Raw genomic sequence first — 27,057 nt, forward strand, 5'->3', positions numbered from 1 at the left:
CGCATGGATCTCTATGGGCAGTCCTAATTACTGTGTTCATTTGTTTTATCAAACTTCTGACTTTTTGGGTTTTATTGACCTTCTGCAGTCTATTTCTTTCATTGATATTAATATATCTATGTCTATTAAATCAAGTAACTCTTCTCTTAACTTATTTTTATCCAAACTGAGGGAACATCCCTTGTTTTCCATTTCCTGTGGGCATTCTATAGAAAGTTCTATAGCATCTTCCTGTGGCACATTCTCTTCAATTTCATCTTGTGCCATCCGTTACTCTGTAATATGGGAACACTCTGGCCTATCACTCCTCAACACTGACTGCATAAGAGTTTTCACAGTTTCCTCTTCCTTCCCTTGCTGTCTAGCTTCAAGTGTATGTTTGTACTGGTTTCCTGTGGAAGGCTCCAGAATGTCTTCGTATGGCACCTGACCAATTGCTACGTGTTCCACTGGTATCCCCTTACTTTACATATCCATTGCTTCATCCTGTTGTGGTGCTTTCTGAATTAGATTTTCTACACCGAATCCTTCACTTTGCAGGTACTCCATAACCTCAATTTTTCTTTCTTTAACAACTTCATTACTAATCTCCTTTTCCTCTTTCTCCTTATTTTTTGTATTGTAAAGTTTTCCATGTTCGTATTCCTTTGCCTGTATTTCTCTTCAAATATCTTTGGTGCTGCTCTTTTTGTATTGGTTAGTTTTGCTTTCTACTTTACATAAATATTGCACCATATTAAATCTCTTGTTCTTTCCCATGTCCATACTTCTTCTTCAGATGTCTCCTGATCTTCCTGTTTCTCCTTACTTTGGAGACTCACTCCGTCATGCTGTGATGTAACCTGTGTTGGATCTTCTACACCAAATCCTTCAGTTCGCAGGCACTCCATAACTTTAACTTCTGTTTTTTTTTTAACTTGTACTTTACTAATCTTCTTTTCAATGTTCCCTCTTTGTGATATTATTTTTGTATTCTGAAATTTTCCATATCCGGATACCTTTGGCTATATTTCTCTTCAAATATCTTTGGGGCTGCCTTCTTTATATTGATTAATTTGGGTTCTCCTTTGCATAAATATTGCACCATATCAAATCTCTTTTCTTTCCAATGTCCATATTTCTTTTTTATACTTTTTAAATATCTCTAGGTTTTGTTATTTATATTTTTGCACTTCCTCAGATGCTTCTTTTTTCAAACAGATCAAGGTTTCTTGATCTATATACTGTTTTTCACAAATCTGTTGTGGTAATGAACACAAATTTTCATTTGAAGCTTCTGACAGTTTTTCCTGTGAAAGTATTTTACTTTCCTCCAATTTCTCTCTTAATCATTTTGCATCTCTTGTGTCTGGAAACTCTGGGCTTTTTGCATAATAGTTCCAATACATGATTTTTTTCTTATCCTCAGTACTCCACTTTATCGTGTTTATGGCTCTTCTTTCGTCTATCAATTTTTGTGATTTTTGTGGACTGTTACTTCCTTCTACAACAGGGGGGGGGCATCCTTTGTAGATCTCTTGATGTACTTTGAAGCAGAAGTGTCAGAGATGTGGCCCATAAACTGAGCTTTTGTGGGCACCAGAAGACTGAAGTATTCTGTGATTTGCAACAAATAAAATTAGGCCTTGCCAAGCTCTCCTTCTAGTACTTTTAGACCACTTAGCCAGTGTTGATAGCATGTTATCCATTACCCAGCCATGGTCAACCAAAGCAAAGGCTTTGTAAAAATAAGTAATGTTGGTGTTCCTTTGTTATGACCCAAGACCACGTAAATGGCTTAATATATTTAATCAGTGCTGAATAAATACTGTCATCTAGGGAAAAAAAAAAAACATACTGACTTTCTGATCAGAAAGGGTTCCCCACTAAAAATTTACTAAGCTGTTAGATATTTTAGAAAGAAGAGAGAGTAGCATTATAGGATGAAAATCTGACATAGACTGTCATCCCCCTGCTGGTAACTAGTATAGCTTTAACAGTTTTCTGACAAATAGGAAAATGTTTCTTCACCTGTAAAGAATGAAAAGTAATCCAAGTTTGATCAGTTAAGCAGGGAAGACCATGTTTAACCAAATGATTATGTTCACAACATCCTAAAAAGGGCAGAGGGAGAGAATGAGGCAGATGGTGCCCAAAGACAGCACATGTACTGACACTGGAACAATACAGAGAAGACTAACTTGGCCCCTTTGCAGGGATGATGTACAGGTTCATGAAGCATTCCACTTTTTTGGTGAAGTCTGGCAGTGTAAAGGAATAAAGCTATGAGATGCTAAGGAGCGTCTGTCTGTAGTCCAGGGATGATTCCCTTAATTTCCATTTATCTATGGTGCCTGTGAGCAAGTGCTCTGGGGCCAGTTGGGATACTATCAACTGCTTTTTTGTCAGACTACATGTCTAGCATCTACTTATAAGATAACCCTTTTTGCCTGCCTTGTTGGTTCTAGGGGGATGATTCTTAATTTGTGTGTGAGAAGTTCTGGGTTCAATTCCCAGAGGACACCCATTATCCTTTTGTTAATAAGGATTGCTGGATGGGCTATTGTTAAAATTAACCAGGAACTAACTGGCCTCTCCCTCCTTAAGAAAGAAGGTAAAGTCTGAGGATGCATTTTGGCAAGGCGCGTATATGGACATTAAAGTAGCGTGGAAACTCCTATGAATCCTACAAAAATGCTGACCAGTGAATCACCCATGCCTAACAATATACATTCTAATCCTTATTTCTTTGAAAAGTTTACATGATGTACTCCTTTATTTTGTTTTAAAAATTCTCTGTTTAAGAAACAATTTAAGATTATCAGAGTATGAAAATGTCCGATTGTTATAATTAATACCCTTTGTATGTGACTGTTTTCTCATCCTGTAAGGAACTGGCTTTCTGCCATATTTTCCTGGGGCAGCAGAACAGGTTACCTTGCAGATGATTAGGAAATATCAGTATTAGTTTACCCTTTTTTTATGTGTTGTCCCCCTCAGTGTCTGCCAGATGCCTGCCTCACCCCTTGAGCTCATTTGCCCCCTCAAGACAGAGGGATGTATCTGCACTAAGATGAAAGTCTGCCTGAGGGGTTGTCATTGAGGCAACTTTAATGGTGCACTGTACCTTTACCTACACCGTGCCATCTGCACATTGTTGAGGTAGCAAATATCCTTGCCTCAGTAACCTAAGGGGTCTGGCATAATTCCCTCCCAGACTGTGATGAGTGTCTGTTTTAAGCCCAGAGCTTAAATGTTTCCAAGCTAGGGAACTACACATCACCCTTACCCCAGTAAGCACTTAATTCTCTGTGGGTACTTCCGTCACCTCAAGAACTTATCGCACGTTTTCCTAAAATATAAATGCTCCCATCCAGACACAGTGAGGCTAACCATCATTGGCTTGGTTAGTACCAAGCTTATGTTCCTGATCTCACTGCTGCCTGGCCTTCACAAACCTCCATTTATTGGTGGTGAGTGCAGCAGATCAGAACTACCTCTCTCTCCTCTTCAATTGAATGGGTGGGCTAGTGTCTGCTCCTGACCCCCCCCCCCAATCCAAATAAGTTCTTCCAATGTCAAGGCTGTTAAACTACCTGACCACACTTCAGATAATTTCCAATGACATATTTAGATTCACCTCCTTAGAACCCCAACAAGAACATCATTGCTCAGTTATAAAAAGGGGTAACAGTAAAACTTCTTTCAGCTTTTCCCGGTTAGGGGTCACCACAGCGGATCACCTGTCTGCTCATGATTGGCAGTGAAGTTTTACGGTGTTGAGTTGTCAGCCCGGCGCCCAACCTTCCACAGAAGGCACACACATGCATGCACAACTAGGGCCAATTTAGAGTATCCAATCCACCTACAGCATGTCTTTGGGATGTGGGAGGAAACTGGAACACCCGGAGGAAACCCACGTGACCACAGGGAGGACATGCAGACTCTGCACTGAAGGCACCCCAGCCGAGGATCGAAACGGAGAACCTCTTGCTGTGAGGCGGCAATGCTAACTGCTGCACCACCGCAGCCGCCTTCTCAAAGAAGCAACATGCAAATGCTTCATAAATAAGGTACCCATGCATTATCCATACCCAACTGTAGCCTAACACTCCATACTCTTACCACAAATTAATATTACAGCAGATTTCCTCCCACCTTCTTTCCAAATTATCTGCCTTTCCAGACTTTCTCCCACTGCATTTCCCTCCCCTGTCTTATTATGCTGTCCTTCACCCTAATCTTAGCCCACCACATCCATTTTGTAAAATACTGTAAATTGTAGATACCTGAGTGAGTAACCAGAGCGTACATTTTTACTGTGCTAGCTTCATCTGTGTCTTTTTTACTACTGTTCACATTGCAGTGAAAGTTTGATTTGTCTGTATACATTTTTGGTTTCTGCCTTAATCTGTGCTGAGCAACCTCCATAAAGTAAAAAAGTAAAATCTCTAATATATATATATATATATATATATATAGGTCTACTTCAGATGATCAAACTTTCAAAAGTTCAACTTTCATATGGCTGAGACCAAGAAATATCTCTGGCATAAAATAAAAAAATACCGTTTTAAAGTTTTAGATTTTCTTTGCTTTTGGGCTGTCCACAGGCCTCAGAATATTTAGTAAATGTTTATCTCCTGTGTTTGCATACCGAAGAAAGCAAGACATTGTCATCTTCCCTTGTGTGGACAACTGCTTGAAAGTGACAGAGATAGTAACTTTTTGCTCATCACATTTAATAAATAACTTAATTGTTCCAATCCCTGGGAGTAATAATAAATTACAAATCTGCTGTTGAACCTTAAATTTCAGTTTAGGATAAAAAGGTCTTGTTACCAGGCATAAATGTTAAACTCAAACACTTTAATTAAAAAACTAAAATCTAAGCTCAAAGTTTTAAGTCCCAGTAATATCAAAGTAAAAACTTGCAAGTCATCATTCTCTTTCGGCTTTTCCCGTTAGGGGTCGCCACAGCGGATCATCTCTTTCCATTTCTTCCTATCCTCTGCATCTTGCTCTGTCACACCAACCGCCTGCATGTCCTCTCTCACCACGTCCATAAACCTTATCTTAGGCCTTCCTCTATTCCTCTTACCTGGCAGCTCCATCCTTAGCATCTTTTTCCCAATATACCCATCATCCCTCCTCAGCACATGTCCAAACCAACGCAATCTCGTCTCTCTTGCTTTGTCTCCAAACTGTCCAACATGAGCTGACCCTCTAATATACCGATTCCTAATCCTATCCATCCTAGTCACACCGATTGCAAATCTTAACATCTTTAACTCTGCCACATCCAGCTCTGACTCCTGCCTTTTTGTCAATGCCACTGTCTCCAACCCATATAACATAGCTGGTCTCACTACACTCTTGTAGACCTTCCCTTTCACTCTTACGGATACCCATTTGTCACAAATCACTCCTGGCACTCTTCTCCACCCATTCCACCCTGCCTGTACTCTCTTCTTCACCTCTCTTCCACATTCACCATTACTCTGAACTGTTGATCCCAAGTACTTAAACTCGTCCACCTTTACCAACTCTACTCCCTGCATCCTCACCATTCCTCTACCCTCCCTCTCATTTACACACATATATTCTGTCTTAGCCCTGCTGACCCTCATTCCTCTGCTCTCTAGAGCATATCTCCACCTCTCCAGAGTCTCCTCAACCTGATTCCTACTCTCACTACAGATCACAATGTCATCTGCAAACATCATAGTCCACGGGCCTCCTGTCTGATCTCATCTGTCAACCTGTCCATCACCACTGCAAATAAGAAAGGACTCAGAGCTGATCCTTGATGTAATCCCACCTCCACCTTAAACGGATCTGTCACTCCCACTGCAGTCCTCACCACTGTCACACTACCCTCGTACATATCCTGTACCACTCTTACTTCTCTGCCACTCCCGACTTCCTCATACAATACCACAACTCTTCTCTAGGCACCCTGTCATATGCTTTCTCCAAGTCTACAAAGACACAATGCAACTCCTTCTGACCTTCTCTGTATTTCTCCATCAACACTCTCAGAGCAAACATTGCATCTGTAGTGCTCTTTCCTGGCATGAAACCATACTGCTGATCACTAATCATCACCTCCCTTCTTAACCTTGCTTCCACTACTCTTTCCCATAACTTCAAGCTGTGACTAATCAGTTTTATCCCTCTGTAGTTACTGCAGCTCTGCACATCACCCTTATTCTTAAAGATAGGTACCAAAACACTTTTTCTCCACTCCTCAGGCATCCTCTGACTTTCCAAAATTTCATTAAACATTCTAGTTAGAAATTCCACTGCCATTTCTCCTAAGCACCTCCATGCTTCCATTGGTATGTCATCTGGGCCAACAGCCTTTCCATTCTTCATCCTCTTCATAGCTGCCCTTACTTCCTCCTTGCTAATCTGTTTCACTTCCTGATTCACTATCCCCACATCATCCAACCTTCTCTCTCTCATTCTCTTCATTCATCAGCCTCTCAAAATACTCTTTCCATCTACTCAACACACTCTCCTCTCTTGTGAGTACCTTTCCCTCACTATCCTTTATCACCCTTACATGCTGCACATCTTTCCCAGCTCTGTCCCTCTGTCTAGCTAATCGGTACAGGTCCTTTTCTCCCTCTTTAGTGTCCAATCTCTCGTACAACTCTCCATATGCCCTATCCTTAGCTTTCGCCACCTCTCTCTTTGCCATGCGCCTCATCTCCTTATACTCATGTCTACTTTCTTCATCTCTTTGACAATCCCACTTCTTCTTCGCCAGCCTCTTCCTCTGTATACTCTCCTGTACTTCCTCATTCCACCACCAGGTCTCCTTGTCCTCCTTCCTCTGTCCAGATGTCACACCAAGCACCTTTCTAGCAGTCACCCAAAATCAAAGTAAAAACTTGCAAGTAAATCCAAGAAATCCAGAACAAAACAACAGACAAGCGTTTTCACCTTAATCCGCCTTTTTTGAATCCTGTTGTTTCCTGTTCCTTTGGAGCTTTTTAAAGGGTAATCACCAATTGAAAAAGCTTATCTCATCAGTCTCCACTTTCTGAGTGCAGGTTTTAAAGGGACCACATCATTGAGTCCAGGCTCTTTGCTTGTAACCAGCTATCCATTGCATTTCCATGTACTCAGTGCTATTAGATATGTCCTCTCCCCTCAAATTATCTGTGACAAGTTGGATTGCCATGAAGCAAAAGTTTTGTGTTGGATTATGTATAACACGGGCTAACAAATTTTGTTTTTCTTTAGATGTATATTGCTTAAGTGATGAATACCTACTTTAAATGATTTTTTAGTTTTTCAAATGTAGAAACAAATACATTGTTCACATAGTGCCAAATAAACTAGAATTCAATAAGTACAGTCCGCATAGAGTTCAAAGTTATAAACCCTTTTTGTAGTTGGACGCTGAAGTGAGACAGAACTTTTGATGTAATTGCATGCCTTACATCTGCAAGGATATGTACCCAAAAATCCAATAAATTATTTGTGGATTCTGGAGGGAGTATTATCACACAGAACTCTCTTAAAATTCTTCTTAAAATTAAGCTGAGAGAAGAAAGACAAAGGCTATTCATTGCTGTCATATATTGGGCGAAAGGAGTGGGGTTATAGGCCTCAAATCCTTGGCAGTACAGGAAACTATCTCTGTGTAAGTTGAGAAAGGACCCTATTGGTTGGGGTGACAGCTGGCTCTGCCTTTGGAAGTGACTCCTCAGTAAGACCTTACAAGAAATGTCTGAAGTGTAAAGTAGAGACTGCTAGAAAGCCTTTCACTTGGTCGATGTATTCTGTCAAGTGTAAGAGCTCCTGGAATTAGTCAGAGAGGCAATCTGTCAGTTTGCAAGTGATTTTGACCTAATGTCAGACACCTGTTTTGCGTTTGGTCTCAGTTATTTCTTCTAGAGCATGTCTGTAGTATTCCTGCTCATCATGACCTACTGGAGGGGAAGAACTGAGTCTCTCACTTATTACCCCCCCATCCCTTTCTCTTTACCAATACTTTGTTGTAAATCTCAGATAGGGAAGGCAGTCTATAACCTGCTGTCCAAACTATTGCTTTGCTGCATCCCACTCTGTTACCTTTCCTGCACTTGCTAATTGCCCAACTTTCTACCACAGAAGGACTTTGTTACAGATGTGAACAAACATAAGTTTATCTGTAAGACCTTCTGCAGTAGATGCTTATTATGTTGTCACTATACCCCTGCTTCTGGCAGCCTCACAATCTGATTCTGGATAGATTTTCCTGCAAGCAGATACAATTTAATATAATGTTTTTATGTTGCATTTTTTCTGTCCTGCAGATAATAATTGCTTAGTGGAAGGAAGTTGGACTGAGTAGCACAGGACCTGGCCATGCTGTCCTAGTGTGATATGTGATTGTCTTACAGCAGTAGGACTTGCACATCTCAAATGTATTAATGAAAGGAAAAGGCATTGGCGTAGCAGATGAGAAGATTCCTACAGCTGGTTGCTGCACATGGCATACTCTGATACCTGTTGTTCCTCTGTCTCTCTGTTCACATAGTCCATGAACTGCTTCTCATACTGCTTAGGTTGATAGCTAATCTAAAAAGGTCCGTGAGCTTGTTTTATGAAGTTTTTTTTCCCCCCAGGTCACCCCTGTAAAGGATCCTTTGGATTGGTGGTATTAACTTAGTTCACTGAATTAAATAAACTAGACATTTACTCTCTTATTTCATCAGCACGTTCCTTAATGAGGAGCTGGAGACCTTTTGTTTTGATCTGAGCTACTTTTGATACTTTTTTTCTTATTCTAGAACGTCCACCTGGTTACGACAGAGTACGGAATGCTGAGATTGGGAACAAAGACTTTGAACTTGATGTGTTAGAAGAAGCCTATACAACAGAACACTGGCTGGTACGGATATACAAAGTAAGTTGTTGACTTAGACTCATTCTACTCCCAACATAGTCCTGCTAGATGTTGCGTGTACATGTCATTTTAGGCACTGTTGCTTTTTACTTGGCTGTGCACTATTACAGTTGCTGAGTGAGTAATTTGTTTAATAGTAAGGTAAATGAGATGGCTTTATGACTATTTTTAGCCACAATCTAGGCACAAAGAGGAATACAGTAAAGAACATGTAAAAGTTGTTAATCGTTTGAGTGTTCTGCTGGAATTCTGGACATGCCCATTCGGAGGTCTGAGGGTGCCAGACGAGCAGGGTTAAGTGCATGTATAAGAGGCAGATTAACTTCAAGGATGGGCAGAACTAGAAGGACTTAGACTCAGATGTCTCATATTGGAAGGCTCACTCCAGGCCACAGTACTCAGTAGACCGCCCAGGACTTTCTCAGTCTCAAGAGGCCCTTACTGAAGAGGTGCTTGTGTAGTCCCTGGGATCGTTGTTGAAAGAGTTGCCTACCCCTGTCAGAGTCGCTGTGGAGGCCATCATGTGGCACAGCTCAGTCACATCCACCCAGACCAAGGTTAAGGCTGACCCTTCTGATGCAGACTAGCACCAGTAGAGAACTGTCTTCTCATTAAAAGGGGAGAAGATGGCCTAAACCTCATGACTGTGGACAGTGAAGAAGGCTTCAGATAGATGCCTCACTGACCCCTCTGACAACAGCACTGGACTGGTTTTCCATAGCACATGGCTTTTTGAGCCTATTGTAAGGCTGGCAGTCATTGTCAGCTAAATGCATTTCTAAATTTAGGAAGGGTACCCACCCATCCTAACTAGGGACAGACACGGCGCAGGAGGTGGAGCATGGCTTAGATTATTGTTTGCAAATGCCCTCCCCAAGGGTATGATACTAGTAATGAAGATTAGCCCCAGACTCCCTAGTGGATGACCTCTGCTTTGAGGTGTGTTAGCCCTCGTAAGGGGCCATTTTTCAGTGGCAAGCCACAGAGGGCGCTGATGCACAAAAGAGAATTTTGAAATTATTAGGCAGTGTCCCCTCAGCACTTCTCTCAGTGCATAGAACCTTGCTGGACCTCTTCAAAACAAATTCGTAAGAGTCCGACTGTTAGGCTGCAGTCCTTAAGAAGTGAGATATATTTTACAGGGTACAGGGGCATCATTCCTATCTATACAAGAAGCCATTAGCAAGACTCAGATATTTTCTCCATGTAGATAACCAAAGGGGCCAGACTCCCCCAGGAAGAAACACTCTGTAAATAACGAGAGTGAGCTTATAGCAAGAAGACCTGTACTTCAGCAGAATTGTCTTTTAGAGTCCTAAATTGTCAGGCCCATATCCTGATGTTCCAGGAGCACATCATTAAACAAATTATGGAGCTTGAATTGACTAAAAAGGAAAGTAGAGCCATTTTTAACTCATCTTATCCAGGCATTCATTCATTTAGGCATGTATAGTTTTCTTTCTTTTTAATTTCTCCAAGTCTTTTGGGTTTCTAATACCATGATGGGGATGGACCGCATTCCTAAGTCAAAGTATGATTAAAGTTCATAAAAATCAGTATTGTTTTAATCTTTCCAAAAAAGCAGTAAAAGCTTGTGAATCTGGTTTTATATATAATGTCCACAAGAAAAAGAAATAAAAAATGGAAAACTCAAGCAAGACTCCAAATCTTGCTTGAGTTTTCAGATTCTTATTATTTTAATCTTTGATGTTGGCCAGAAGTGCCTTTGCAGCACCTGCAATGTGCCCAGTAATGACTCCTGTGCAATTCATACAGAGTAAATTAATTTTTCATAAGACTTGTTCCTACTACTATTGGAACTGTCTTGGTATCCTTCTTCCACATTGCCCTCACTTCTGCCTGCAAATCCTGTTATTTTATGACTTTGTGTCTCTCTGTACATAAGACACTGTAGTCACTAGGTATAGCAATTTTGGTGATTAATGCTACTTTTGTCTTCTTTTCCTGGACTACTATATCTGGTTTTCTCGCATCTATTTTTTTTAACTGTTGGCAATGGGTGATCCTGTAAACGTCATCGTTTTCTGTAATGCTTTGTCTCATGTTTCCAGTGCTTTTCTGCTACCTCAGTATTATAATGTTTGCACAATCCACAGTGCAACATTCTTGCCACATTATTATATCTTTCAGTATACAGTCCTTTTGCCATTAGTATATCACAACCAACAACAAGATGTGCAACTGTTTCCAGTTGTTTTACAAAACCTGCACTTGTCTGTTTCTCCCCATTTTTAATGGACTTTGTAAACCAACGTGTATGTAGCGTATAAGAGATATAGTTTAGGGTAAAGTGCCTCTAACAAGCAGACACAGAAAATGAAGAAAAAACTCCAGCGGCAGCACCACGACAATCGGAGCCGACCCTTTATTGCATGTAAAAAATAACAGAACAGACGATAAAATAAGGCCAGTAAGTGCTTTCATGTTACACTGAACGCTTCATCAGACTTCTAAAGGCAATAAAATCCCTCTCAGTTAAATACAAACCATAATAATGTCAAACCAATAAAAACACTCACTCAATTAAATGATTCATCAATTAAAGCTGCATAGCCCAAAGCTTCAGTTAGTTCTTATCATAAAGCTGCCAACATAATCCTTAACAAAAATAATAGTACTATATATCAATGAAATAATAAAAATTAAATACAACTTCTAACAATGTAACTATGTCAATATACATTTTTTTATACATATAATAAATACATATATATATATATATAATGCTTATAAAACTTTTGGGCAATGGGTGATCCTGTAAACTTCATTTTCTGTAATGCTTTGTCTCATGTTTCCAGTGCTTTTCTGTTACCTCAGTATTATAATGTTTGCACAATCCGCAGTGCAACACCCTTGCCACATTATTATGTCTTTCAGTATACAGTCCTCCTGCCATTAGTATATCACAACCAGCAACAAGGTGTGCGACTGTTTCCAGGTCTGTTTTACAAAGCCTACACTTATCCGTTTCTCCCACATTTTTAATGGACTTCGTAAACCAACGTGTATGTAGCACACGATCTTGAGCCGCCAATATTAACCTTTCGTGTTTTGGTTTAATTGACCTGTCTATAACCATTCCTGTATTTGATCCTGATCAATATGAGGTTGTTCCAAACGTTTTCTATACCTACAACTATATTGATGCATTTTCAACATTTCTTGCCTTTTCATCTGATCATTCACCTTCTATTCTTTCTTTTTTTTGGGGGGGGGGGGGGCACATTCAGTTACCTGATTTCTAATGACTTCTGGTTTGATTTCCATTCGTGATTGACACTGATATGTTTCTGCAAAACTTAGCAGAGAAGTCATCTTATGCTTATTCTCATGTTGAAAAACTTTCACTGCATTTGGTCTTGTGAGGTCAGAAAATATGTATGCACTCCAATGATTGCAGATCGGTACATGTAATTAATTTCAAGGAGGCCCATACCTCCTTCAAAACAGGGTATATCGTATTGGTATACATTTGTTTTTATAAATCATTTGATGAGTATGAAGCATCCTTATTTTCTTGCCCAACCGGTCCAGCACCTTGGGTCCAGTCAGTCACTCCAAAACTGTACGTTAGGACAGGAAGAGCAAATTGGTTAAAGCTTGGACTTTGTTCCTAGATGTCAGCGCTGCTTTCAGCATTAATTTTAGCCTTCTACAATATTTCTTACTAAATTTTATTTGCATTTGTTCATGTTTTATTGTTGATCCTTCATCATTTCCCAAATATTTATATACTCGCTCTTGCTCAAGTTCTTTTATATCACATTCCTGTCCCAAACTGATATTTTCTTGGTGCTACAGCTTTCCTGCTTTAATGATTGCTTTTGCACATTTATCAAGACCAAATCACATTCTTACATCATCTGAAAAAGTTTTGACCACTTGCAGCTGTGCTTTCAGTTCCTCATCTGATGCACTATTCAGTTTTAAATCATCTACAAAAAGAAAAGTCTTTACACTTTGTTGTTTTCTGGGAGCCACATTGTAGCCATGGCCTAATCTGTTAAGTAGACAGCTTAATGGGTTAAGAACAAGACAAAAGAGCAGCAATGACAGTTACCCTAGAATATCCCCCTTTGAATTTTTATCCCCGGAGTAGTAATTTGTCCTTTATCATGGCTTAACTGTAAAGGGGTTTGCCACTGTTTCCTGATCTCTGTAATGTAATCGATTAGTGTAGGGTGTATCTTATACATTTTTAAGCACTGTCTTATCTATGAATGTGGGGTACTGTCAAATGCTTTTTTGTAGTCTATGCCATACTTAGATTCTTCCCCTTTTTATAGTTCTCCATTATGACTTTATTTAACAACAAATGCATGTATGGCATGTATGTCATTAAGAGTGTGCCTGTGATGCTGCATATGTAACCTCCAAAGCTTCTGACAAAGGTACAATATTACAAAGACATGTTCAGCTCGGGTCTATATTAAATGCTCGAAGAGGTGTTACTTCGAACGGCTCTTCATCGACATGTAATCAGTGACCACATTAAACCTGCGAACGTTCAAAACAGCAATTTTTTTCCCTGGGAAAGAAATCGTTAGCACTAAAAACACATACACACAATTTCAAACATAAAGTGGGGGGCTTCTCCTCCCACACACCCCCAACGTGGGGGGCTGTGCCACCCCCTCCCCTAACTAAATATACCAACTCCAAGATCGCTCTACAGTAGTGTATAGAGCAATGTCACAGCTCAGGCCAAGCAATTTTTTTCCCTGGGATCTTTTTGATTCTGGGATCAATTGAAAAACAAACAAATCTGTTAGGGGGAAAAATATAAAAAATAAAAAACGTACAATAAGCTGTGAACCGTGGCTTTTGCTGTAGCAGGCAACTGAGTAAATGTCAGGAAAATTCTACTAGGACAGATGAACTTTATTTGTGGTTAATCAGAGTTTCTTTATTTGATGGCAAGTGGGCACCCAAGTCAAAATCAAAGTAATTAAATCAAAAGGTGCTGCAACAAAGTATTTGTTTAAGGGTGTGCACACATATGCAACCAGCTTATTGTACGTTTTTTTATTTTTTATATTTTTCCCCTTAACAGATTTGGTTGTTTTTCAATTAAATTGTACAGGTTATAGGTCACATTAAAGGTGGGAAAAGTTTTGAAATTATTTGTTGTGGTCTCATTTTTTTATATCACAAAAACCTGACATTTTAACAGGGGTATGTAAACTTTTTATATCCACTGTATGTATTTATTATCAAAATCTCGACATTGACAAAAAAACAAAACAAAAAGCAACTTATCTAACATCAAAAGTCAAAGTCGAATTTTTGCATATTAAGTAGGTGCAAATGTCAAATCTGATGACAAATTCCACACATTCGACATTTTTGTTGAATATCGAAAGTAAAGTCCGTATATGAGCAAAGGTAAGTGTAACTCCTACACTGCAATTCACCTTTTTGCAGGGGGAGCAGGCCCCCCTCTGCATCCCCCCTGTGGGGAGTTGCGTCCCCACACCCCCTGCAAACTATATATTCCAACACTGAGATCGCACTGCACTGAGGGGAAAGGGATACGTTTCTCAGTCTGGCACTATACTGCGATCTCTAGTCATAACATCGACTACATATCAGTGAATGCACAGTTGCATTCGCTGGTATGTACTCACGCTGTCATAACCTTCGGAAACATGGGAATCTGCATTCCCGTGTTTGCTGAATCTACATTTGAAATTTTGATATATATATATATATATCTGTAGACCACACATACACGCATCAGCTAAAACAAAATATATTTTTGACCTAACCAACATTTTACACACAGGAAAATACAAGTAGCCTTTTGCTCTTTCATTTAAATTTCTAGTGTATAGATGCATTAAGCTGTAGATGTTAACATTCTGTTATGAGGAGTTCCACCCTTGGTAACAACAGGACCTAATGCCATTAGGTGTGAGGCAGCTTGTCATCAACAAACTTTGCAGGCTACTAGAGCACTCCTGTTTACCCATAATGGTGTGTGTGTGTGTGTGTGTGTGTGTGTGTGTGTGTGTGTGTGTGTGTGTGTGTGTGTCATTCGACCCCAGATTTCTTTTATAAACTTGATCTGAAATCTTCCTAGGCTAGGTGTTTCATCATTTCTCCCTCTCCTCACCCCATTTGTGATTTCTTGCCTTTTTTGGGCAAAAATTCATCATATTTTGCTCCACATCTTTATTTTACATTACAGATGCCATTGATAATTTTTACAATCTGCAGTGTTTGAACTGGCATTTTTTCAGTTCTTCCTTGCCATTACTATTTCTCTCGATCTTATTTAAAAACAAACAAAAGGTTTGTGCACTGTTTTTCTGGTTGCTTCTACTGGTTGTTTGCCACTGGACAGTGTTTTGGTTGAATTACTTACAAGGTAGTGTTTTGTTATTCTTAGTAAAAATGGAATGTGCATTTATCTCATTCACATCTAGACTGCTGATTGCACTCTGTTCTGCTTCACTCCTGTGGTGCCAGTTATGTGTTCTATCTTGTCTATTCAAGTATACAGAGCTTGAAAGGAAGACCTCACACAGCACTTTTGTTTCAGTGTAACTTGATCTCAGTACTGAATGGCAGATTTGTCGAGATCTGCTGCCTCATCCAAATCTGCTATCAAGGTGGAGAGATGCATTTTCTTTGCCCTTATTTTATCCGCCAGGTCATTCCTATTTTCTTCATCATCCCACTTGTTACTGGTGCCAGTCTGAAGGCGGTTGACCAAGACCCATTTGGTGCCATTTCAACTGTGGCTTCACTTTACATGCCACTGCTGTTGGTTTCAGCTGTTTTGATGCCACTAGTGCTGTTTCTATTGATGACGACTTTGTCATTGTTGCAGATTTTATTGGGTTGTCAGTCATGATGTCTGGGGTTGACCTTTTGGTGTCATGCTTGGTTACCACCCCTTCAGTACATTGCTGACACCCTTTTTTTGGGGTGGGGGGTTGCTTTTACCGCAGCCAGAAGATTGTCTGATTGACAAGCCTTGTCTATACAGACATCTTTCTTGGTATTCCACAAACTTAGTTTTCATGTGCACAAATCCTGTTTTTCATGCCAAAGATAGCCACAGAACTTGTCTTGAATCAGTCATCTGGTGGTGTTTCCATTGTTTTCTCTCAAATGTTAGACTAGAGAACATGCTGCTTTACCTGAAGGTCCATAGATAACTCTGGTTCTTTTTAGGTGTGAATGGTTGACTGCATCAAATTCTGCTATTAAAATTACAGAAGCTTTTGCCCTCTAATCCTAGGACCCATTCCACTAGAGTAGTGTCCATCTTCTAAGCCTTTCTTCATAACATTTCCTTGGATGATATTTCTGGAGCAGCTACAAGACACAATAAGCTTGATGTGATTTTTAAATCTAGGTCTTTCTTTGGGGCCTCATTAATCAGAGATATGTTCCCATGAGGGTGGCTACCCAAGAAGATGAGATAAGAACTCTGTTCTTCTGTTTCCACAGATGACCTGTTCATACTAGTTATGAAAATGATGTACTTAACATAACTTAGAGCTGAGTGAGCAAGTTCATCCTTGCTAAAGTGTGCACCCACCTTTCCCTTCTCCTTCTGTTGTCTTGGTCCAGAGGTCTAGATTATGGTGCTCTTTGTGTTTCACTGTTGCAGTCATCACTTGTGGGTTATCCCTGCTGGGTAGCCCTCGGCCGGCCTAAATACACAGTAAAGGATTTCCCTCCTACGTCGGGTCGTTAGGGTTGTAAAGGGTGACAGCCAACGCCATTACATCAGTCTTTCTTGCCGTGGAGCCCGAAGCAGAAGCAGTTTTACGAGTGCATCAGTCGCCGTTGCCAGAGTGAGGAAAACCGTCTAAAGCTAAGTACCCCATTGGGGAACATTTTCTTGCTTTTAAGAAAGTCAATAATTGTCTCAGTTGTGGAAAGCAGATCCCACACCGAGACTTCCATTCTCTGCGTCACTTGTTTAGGCCCAGACCACGACATTCCTGGGTGCCGGTTCTGTGCCCTGTTTAATGCTAGAACCATACGAAGAAGAGCTGAAATTGTAGCTAGGCATTTTAGCGAGTTTTTTTCTCAACACGATATGGCATCTCGGTCTCTCCACCAGCTACTGACTTTCATAGAAAAAAGAAAGAAAAGGATAGAGATAGGCCTCTAAAAGTTAGGCCCTCTGATGACTCAGGTCAAAAGTCTTGTATTTTTCAACTCTGTGATACAGCTGAACTCAGTGAGGTGCCTTCTCAGCTCCTGATGCCAGCCGAGGAACCATCACAGGCCATTACTGAGACCCATACGCTGCCAGATCCACCTCCCTCTGTTGGTATGTTGCCGCTTCCTCACTCGGTTGGGTCTGGAGCCGCTTTGTAGGCACCGGCTTCTGCTGAGACTCCACTGACTAACGAAGCCAGACTCAGACTGACGACAATCCAGCCGGTTAAACTCACTTTGTATAAGTGGAAGCACTCAAAAGTCACAAGTAATTCCAAAAGAAATGCTGTAATTACGGAGAAAGCAAGCACGAACTGAATAATTATAATTCCACTTTATTCAACACGCCAAAAAAGCCAACATGAACGCCTTAAATTCAACCATGCGTTTTCGTCCACACAACTCAGACTTCATCAGATGAATTAATTAATTACCTCAATTATATTTATACACCTTTTAAAAATGTAAACCAATGAAATCCCTTTATTTCATTTCAAACACTCAAATCATTCCTTCAGTGGGCTCATAAATATTCATTATTACCATTACGTTCTACTCTTGTGGATTCATTATAAAAATAAATACTTACTTTAAAAATATTAATAAAATCATATTAATAAATAAGTTTTATTTCATTAAATACTTTAGAAACATCAGAATTTAATATTGCTTAAAATAGGAGAACAAATCTTGTAAGGAATAAAGTGCTTTTAAGTGCAATGCTTGTGTAATTCATTTCTTTACTAAACAAAATGTGGGGAAACCACCATCTATTGTCATAAGAGAATATTACATTAGTACTTTTTCTTTACATTTTTGTAGCCCTTATTTTTAATAGTGGCAAAATGGAAAGATAGTCATTTAACCCTGGGAATTTTCCTGCTTCTAGGGTTACTTGCCATCATAATTCTTTACACACTATTCTTTCTTCCCATGGGCCACCCCTAATGTCGTTCTTAATCTGCTCCAGTACTAAAAGGAAGAATTTATAACTTATATAAACTATAAATTAACTTAGAAATGTTATTTTCTAAAAATATTACGAATAATACAACTTATAACCACAAAGGTCTAGTGCGTAGATCTATTTATAATCCCCCAATACACCCCCAATTAAAAAACTTTGAAGTTATTTTGGAAAAAGAAGTGAGAAATATGGATAAGAAAATTAAATATAAAGCTAATCTCAGTAAAGATGAGAAAATAATTCTGGATGAATTGACAGCTAATCCCAGAGTACGTATTATGAAACCAGATAAAGGTGGTGGGGGGATTGTGATTATGGATATAATACATTATGAGGGAAAAATGAACCAAATATTAAGGGATGAAAATAAATATACCTGTGTTTCTAAAAATGAAGTATATTTGGCATATAACAAAATTGATATTGCATTACAAGATATGTTATATGAAGGTATGATAGATAAAAAATGTATGCCTATTTGAAAGTAGAGAAACCTAAAATCCCTATTATTTTTGGAATACCCAAAATCCATAAAAATTCTGAAGACCCCCCCACTTTATAGTATCTGTTGATGGCTCTAAATCATTGCCTTTAGCTAAATATGTAGATGCTAAAGTCAAACATATCTGGGTTAATAATAAAGTGATACTTAAGGACTCCTGGGATTTATTAAGAGAAATTACACCAGAGCTATATTCTGACAATTTATTATTTGTTACTATTGATATTATCGATCTTTTTTCATGTATACCATACGGGAAAGGTATGAAAATGTTTGAAGAGGCTATTTTTCAAGACAAAAGTTTATCCCACAAGGAAAAGGTAGTCAGCACAGGCCTCATGGACTTGGTTCTACAAAACAATTTCTTAGTTTTTAAAGGAGAATTTTTTCAACAAATTCAGGGTGTAGCCATGGGAGCAGCCTGTGCTCCTACATTTGCAAATTTAATTTTGGCAAAGTGGGAGGAAACATTTTGTTTTACATTCAAAGTTTAACTCCTGTTGGATGCTATATCGCAGGTTTTTAGACGATATACTTATATTTTGGACAGGAAGTAGTGAAGAATTCGAGGAATTTGTGGAATATATAAATAATAGTACTAATTTTCTCAAATTTACTTATAAAACATCTTATGAAACTCTTCAATATCTGGACCTGGAAATTTATAAGTCAAATAATAATAAATTAGAAACTAGAATACAGAGAAAACATACTTTTTGTAATTCTTTCCTTCACTATAATAGTGCACATCCAGCACATTGCAAAAGGAATATAGTGAAGGGACAATATGTTAGAGGTAGCAGAATGACTAGCTTGGATAGTGACTTTATTAATGAATGCAATTTTCTTGAAAAATGTTTTTAGATAAGGGGGTATCCTAAGGAATTTATTAATGTTATTAGGATTGAAGTAGAAAAGGGCAGAGAAAATAAATTTAAACCTATTAAAGGGGCTGTTAAACACCACTGATGTAATACATAATGATAATGAGTATAAAGAGATGGAAAATGTAGGCGAATATCAACAGGCCCTAGTTTTGGAATTTAATGCAACTAATCATAACATAAGAGGGATTTTCCAGAAAGAGTGGGAAAATTTATCTCCCTTTCTGATTTGGAGAATGTACCCAAGATAATACCAAAGTTAGTTTATAAAAATTCAAGAAGTATAAGGAATATTTTAGAAAATAAAAATAACAATAATTTAAATTCCTATAGGAAGGGTGAAAGGAAATTGGGCACCTTCAAATGCGGAAGGTGTAATCAGTGTGAGTTTATTATTAATAAGGGGGAAGTATTTTTGGAAAGTAGAAATAGGTGGATAAGAAGTAAAGGATATTATAATTGTGATACTAAGGGGTTAGTATATCTCACTTTATGTGGAAAATGTGATTCTTTTTATGTGGGGAAAACAGAGAGAACACTGAAAAGAAGAATATACGAACATATTTACGATATATCTAAAGGAAAAGAAACAAATGCATTATTTAAATATTCTAGAATATGTGAAGGTTATAAATTCTTCTTTTTAGTACTGGAGCAGATTACGAATGACATTAGGGGTGGCCCATGGGAAGAAAGAATAGAGTGTAAATAATTATGGTGGCAAGTAACCCTAGAAGCAGGAAAATTCCCAGGGTTAAATGACTATCTTTCCATTTTGCCACTATTAAAAATAAGGGCTACAAAAATGTAAAGAAAAAGTACTAATGTAATATTCTCTTATGACAATAGATGGTGCTGTTTCCCCACATTTTGTTTAGTAAAGAAATGAATTACACAAGCATTGCACTTATAAGCACTTTATTCTTTACAAGATTTGTTCTCCTATTTTAAGCAATATTAAATTCTGATGTTTTTAAAGTATTTAATGAAATACAACTTATTTATTAATATGATTTTATTAATATTTTTAAAGTAAGTATTTATTTTTATAATGAATCCACAAGAGTAGAACGTAATGGTAATGAATATTTGAGCCCACTGAAGGAATGATTTGAGTGTTTGAAATGAAATAAAGGGATTTCATTGGTTTACATTTTTAAAAGGTGTAAAAATATAATTGACGTAATTAATTACTTCATCTGATGAAGTCTGAGTTGTGTGGACGAAAACGCATGGTTGAATTTAAGGCGTTCATGTTGGCTTTTTTGGCGTGTTGAATAAAGTGGAATTATAATTATTCAGTTCATGCTTGCTTTCTCCGTAATTACAGCATTTCTTTTGGAATCTCTTTGTATAAGACTACCCGACCCGTCCAGGACCAAGCCTAAGACTACTCCCAAAAAGGTCCCTCCACAAGGACCCAGCCACTGACCTACACCTAGCCAGCCTGCTCCTCAGTCACAGCAACCGCTCAGAATGGCAAAAGACTTGAAGACTCTTATTAGGGGAAGCCAGCCCCATCCTCTAAACCCAGCCAAAAGAAAAAGGGACACCTCCCCTGAGACCCTCTCTGACCTGGAATCAGAAGAATCTGTCCTTGAGGAGTCGGACATGGAAGACCAGCCCTTAAAAGCATTTGAGGAGTCTGATGCTGATGACTCCATTCCCCCCCCCCCCCCGAGGATCTTTCTTTTGGGGAAGCCTTAAATTCCCTCAGCGAACACTTTAAGTGGGAGGCCCAAGATTACCCTCCGTCTAAGAAGAGACTGAGGGAGATGTTCATCGTGTTTCACTGTTGCAGTCATGACTGTAGGGTTCTCCCCTGCCGGCAGGCAGCCCTCGGTCGGCCAGAATCCCAAAGTCTGGGTCCGGCATCGGCTGTTCAACCCTGCTCCCTGACGTCAGAGCGCCTGGAGTATAAAGCTGACAGCCGACGCCATCTTCTCCAGTCTTTCTTGCCATGCGGTGAAAGCAGTTCGCAAGTGCCAGTCGGTTGACTCCTGACGAATATTTCCACGTACTTCGGTCCGAAGACTTCTCTTCTCCACTTAAAGCTAAGTACCCCGTTGGGGAAACTTTTTTCTTGCTCCACTCCGATGTCAGAAAAAGTTAATAATTGTATTTCATGTGGGAAGCAAATACCTCATAAGGATTTTCATTCTTACTGTATTCCTTGCTTGGGCCCTGACCACGACGTAGCTAGTTGTCGGTTTTGTGCTAGATTCAATCAACGTACAATTAAGCGAAGGTACGATTTTGCCTTTCATTACTTCGGTAGACGATTTAACTACAAAATGTCGTCGGATACGCTTCCATCTACCGGAGTTCACAAGCGTTGCAAGGAATAAAGACAGGCCTCCGAGGTCCAAATCTGATGATAGCGCACATGTGGAGCCAGCTACATGTTCGGCCGTCGTCAGTGAGGCGCTTTTGCAGCCCCTGTCATCGGCCATTTCAGAACCGATGGCCGAAACGGACTCTCATGAGGAGCCAACCAGGCCTTTAAATATCTCTGTTGCAGGACCTTCAGACAATGCTCCTTCGGATGGGTCCGGAGCCGCTGTGCAGATACCGGCTTCCGAAGGGGTTTTCAGGCCTACTCAGCTTCAGGTAAAGGCAGAGCCAAGGACAAAGGCAAAGACTCCTTCTAAACCAAAGACTTCAACACAAGCTTCTTCTGAACCAGCTCCCAAGTCACAGAAACAGTTACTCAAGATGGCAGAGGATTTACTTACAATGATTAGGGGTTCTCATCCCCCTCCAGACAAAAGGCCAAGGCAGGATGTTTATTATGATTCCTCTGATCAGGCTTCTGTTTCCTCAGTTTCTTCTTCTGATCAGGAATATTCTTTTCCTCCTTATGAGGATTCTGATGCGGAAGATTCCATTCATTCAGCTTCTCCTCCTGAGGATTTTTCCTTTGGGGAAACTCTGCATGAAATGAGGGAACATTTTCACTGGGAGGGACAGGAGTACTCAGAATCCAAGAAAAGACTGAGGGATTTTCTTCTTCCTCAACATAGACCGCTGGCTATTCCCCCTGTTTTGGATATTGTGGATGATGCCTTTTCGGAGGCTAATTTAACCCCTGACTCTTTTCCTCCTGCTCCTATTAAACCTGATGGGTACTACAGGGTGCCTGATTCCCATCAGTTTTTGTATAAGAATCCTACTGCTGACCCTGAAACCATTTCTCAGGGTCCTAAGGGTGTTAAGGCCGCTACTGCCAAAAATCCTATTCCTACTGAAAAGGATTCTCGAGCCTTGGAAAGATGGGGTAAAAAGGTGTACACTTCTGCTACTTTGTCCATTAGGGCTTTAAACTGTCAGTTTCATATGCTTAAATATCAGCAATTTCTCTTGTCTGTCTTAAAACAGAAATTTACTTCCATTTCTGCCTGTGCAGAGGATAAGGAACTACATGACTTACTGCATGCCACTGAACAAGTTGGGAAGCATGTTTTACACTGTGGATTTGATGCCTTGGAGGCTTCTTGTAGGGCTGCGGCCTCTGGCACAGTCATTAGAAGACATGCATGGTTAAAGGAACAAAATTTACCTGAGCAAGTAAAGGCTAAATTATTGGATGCTCCTGTTCAGCATAATGTTTTGTTTGGATCTAAAGCTGAGGAGGTGATTAAAAAGATGGAGGATAAGGCGAAATCCATGCAAACAGTTAAAGATTTCTTGCAAGTACAGCCTCCTAGATTTAGCAGGAATTGGCCATCAAAAAACTGGTCCTTTCCTTCTTCAGACAGGCCTCAAAGGGGTAGATATAGACGCCCCAGAAGGAGGCCTCAAACTCAAGCTGCTTATAGATCAAGGCAATGGACTGATTCTACCCCTAGGGGAGGAGAGGACAGGCCACAGTCTCAAAAGAAACAAACATAATGACTCCCTCTGTTGGGCTACAGGGATGTCTTGCCTGGAAGCCCCTCTCGGAGGAAAACTCTCTCTTTTTTACCAAAATTGGACTCAAATAACCCAGGACAAATGGGTTTTGGATGTGATTTTAAGAAGTTACAAATTCCACTTTCATACTTTGCCAAGGCCAAGCGGATGGCCAGACCTTCCAAAACATCAATGGACGGAGGCCTTAAACCAGGTGGAGGCTCTTTTGGCTATGAATGCCATAGAACTGGTACCGCTTTCAGAGATGAGAAAAGGTTTTTACTCCAGGCTCTTTCTAGTCCCAAGAAAGCAAAATTCATGGAGACCCATTCTGGATCTGTCGGTCTTGAACACCTTTCTAGAGGTTCCAAAATTCAAGATGCTTACTCTGCAGCAGTTACTCCCAATCCTGTCCAAAGATGCATGGATGGTGACTTTGGATTTAAAGAAGGCATATTTACACATTCCCATCAGGCAGGATCGCAAAAAATTCCTCAGGTTCAAGGCCGGATCGAGGCACTTTCAATTCTCTGCGCTGCCCTTTGGATTGTCTACTGCGCCCAGGGTCTTTACCAAATGCCTGGCTCCAGTAGTAGCTTACTGCAGACTCAAGGGAATTCAAATTTACCCTTATCTGGAAGATTGCCTAATTCAGGCAGACAGCAAGGATGTCTTACTCCAGCATCTAGACTTTGTACAAAACCTCCTCAAATTCCTGGGATTCTCTGTAAACATAAAAAAGTCAAATTTGACACCATCACAACAGATAACTTTTCTGGGTGCTCTTCTAAATACTACAAGCCAGATGGCATTTCTGACATCCGAAAAACAATTACAGCTGGCATCAACTTTCAAAGCCTTAGCAGCTCTAACCCATCTATCTGCAAGGAAATTCCTGCAGGCTTTGGGTTACATGGCCTCCTGCATCCTTCTCGTACCATATGCAAGACTACACATGAGGAAAATACAGTGGTACTTAAAGAGTGTATGGTCTTAGCATTACCACAGTTTGGACATACTGATTCCTGTTCTTCCTTGCCTTCAAAAGGAATTTCTTTGGTGGTCCAGGGCATGTGCTCTAAACATAGGGAAGCACTTCCGTCTACCTCCTGCCTCTCGGATTCTAACCACGGACGCCTCGGATTATGCTTGGGGAGCCCATTTTCAGGGCAATTGTCTGCAGGGCCTTTGGACAACGGATCAGAAGCACCTGCATATCAACTTAAAGGAAATGTTAGCCGTTCAGAAAGCTCTATTGGCCTTCAGGAATCTCTTACAACCAGGACAACTACTAATACGGACAGACAACACCACAGTTATGTGGTACATAAACAAGCAAGGGGGATCTCATTCCTACCCCCTTTGCAGACTAGCCATGGATCTATGGCACACAGCTCTAGCTTGCAATCTGGACCTTCAAGCTCAGTTTCTACCAGGGAAACAAAATTTACTGGCAGACAGTTTGAGCAGAAACATTTCGGATCCACACGAGTGGATGCTGGACACCAAAATATTCAGGATGATAACAGCAGTATGGGGATGTCCTCACATAGATCTCTTTGCATCCCATTTAAATCATCAGCTACAGAAGTTTGCACCAGGACATTCCACGAGGAGGCTTGGAAAGTGGATGCCCTGTCATTCAGTTGGAGGAACCTCTCGGGATATGCCTTTCCGCCTCTTCCTCTTCTTCCACGAGTTTTATTGAAGATAAAACAGGACAAACCCAAGATGATAATCTTGTTGGCTCCGAATTGGCCTCGGCAGTTTTGGTATCCAACTCTAGTGAACCTATGCCTGGAGCCCCCTTGGGTTTTACCTCAGTCTCCGAACCTTCTGTCCCAGCATAAGGATCAGGTTCTACACTCTCATGTCAGAACTCTCAGCCTGGCGGCCTGGTTAATCCAGGGCCTTTGATTTCTTCTTTCCTTCCCAAGCAGGTTATGGATGTCATTTTAGAAGCTAGACTTCCTAGCACTAGGAAATATTATTCAGGAAAATGGAAAAGATTTTGTTCTTGGATGCAGACTCAGGATTCTGATCCTCTTCTTCCTAACATTACTTTAATTTTACTTTACTTGACGGATCTCTTGTATAAGGGTCTCTCTTTCTCTTCCATTAAGATCCATGCTTCTGCTATTTCTGCTCATTATAATACAGAACCTCCCATCTTTTCCCACCAGCTCATGAGACAGTTCCTCAGAGGAGCTAAGAACTTAAGACCTCCTAGATCTCCTCCTATTCCTGCTTGGGATCTCAATTATGTTTTGGAAAAACTAACCTTGCCTCCTTTTGAGCCTGCCGCTTCTGCTGACATCAAGTTTTTATCTTGGAAGACAGCTATCATGTTGGCACTTACCTCTGCCAGGAGAGTTTCAGAGTTACAAGCTCTTATGGCGGTGGAGCCTTATATTATTTTTCATCAAGACAGGGTATCTTTGAGGACTAATCCGACTTTCATGCCTAAGGTGGTTTCCAAAGTGGCTTTATATCAGACTATACACTTGCCAACCTTTTTTTCCCACTCCCCAAAATAAAGGGGAAAGGATCTTACATTCCTTGGATGTACATCGACAACTACGTTTTTACCTGAATAGAACCAAGGACATCAGAAAATCAGAACAATTGTTTGTTTCTTATGCTTCTAGTTCCCAAGGTAAAGCCATTTCTAAACAGACCATTTCTAAATGGATTGCTCATGGAATCAGATTTTGTTATTCACACCATGGAAAGCAAATCCCAGGGAGCATACGGACTCATTCCACCAGAGCTGCTGCCACTTCTGCTGCCTTCCTCAGGGGAGTTCCTACCAAGGACATTTTGGAAGCTGCAACTTGGAGTTCAGTGCATACTTTCTCTAAGCACTACAATTTGCCTCTCTACTCTAAGTCTAGGGCAGGCTTTGCCTCTGCAGTCTTGCAGGGCCTTTTGGCTGCCCCTCCTTCTTTATGACCACCTCCCTTTCCTTCAACTTTGGGATTCTACCCTACAGTCATGACTGCAACAGTGAAAAACGATGAACATAGTACAGTTGTGTACACCTACCATAAATGTAGATGTTCGAGTGTCTTCACTGTTGCAGTCTGGGTTTCCCTCCCTCCTGTCCCCTCTTATTTTTACTTTTGTGTGGTTCCTTTTTTCACCATTCTTCTAAGGTGTATTTGCAAAGGTTTTGGGACCATTTTCATTTTGGGACTCCTGACATCTGGGGCAAGAAAAACTGGAGAAGATGGCGTCGGCTGTCAGCTTTATACTCCAGGCGCTCTGACGTCAGGGAGCAGGGTTGAACAGTCGACGCCGGACCCAGACTTTGGGATTCTGGCTGACCGAGGGCTGCCTGCCGGCAGGGGAGAGCCCTACAGTCATGACTGCAACAGTGAAGACACTCTAACATCTACATTTATGGTAGGTGTACACAACTGTACTTTCCTTGACCTGCCCCAACATAAACTTCTGTCCATTCCGCCTATCCTGGATGTAGTGGAGGATGTTTTTCTAGAATCTGCCCTTTCACCAGATTTTCTCCCCCCAGCCCCTGAAGACCAGACAGATATTACAGGGTGCAAGACACCCACAAATACCTTTTCAAGAACCCTACTGCAGACCATGAAGTCATTACTCAAGACCCTAAGGGAGCTAGGGCAAGCTCAACTGGAAATCCCATTCCAGCTGACAAAGAAAGCATAGCTTTAAGACAGAATGGGAAAAAAGGTATACACTTTAG

The 27,057-nt window shown here is 40.3% G+C and overlaps 1 protein-coding gene and 1 non-coding gene across 2 annotated transcripts in view; both read left to right on the forward strand.

Annotated features, from left to right (window-relative positions):
- Positions 1-27,057, forward strand: part of STT3A (STT3 oligosaccharyltransferase complex catalytic subunit A) — a 696,810-nt gene that overhangs the window by 612,087 nt on the left and 57,666 nt on the right. The window contains exon 17 of the mRNA XM_044075147.1: positions 8,769-8,884. Within this exon, the coding sequence (XP_043931082.1) occupies positions 8,769-8,884 (116 nt within the window). The remainder of the gene's footprint in view (positions 1-8,768; positions 8,885-27,057) is intronic.
- Positions 2,128-2,232, forward strand: LOC122805109. The gene has a single exon (XR_006365318.1). It is a non-coding gene; the product is annotated as a U6 spliceosomal RNA (small nuclear RNA).

Source organism: Protopterus annectens, chromosome 6.part0 (assembly GCF_019279795.1).
Source record: "Protopterus annectens isolate FY-2018-M chromosome 6.part0, PAN1.0, whole genome shotgun sequence".
NCBI classification, from domain to species: Eukaryota; Metazoa; Chordata; order Ceratodontiformes; family Protopteridae; genus Protopterus; species Protopterus annectens.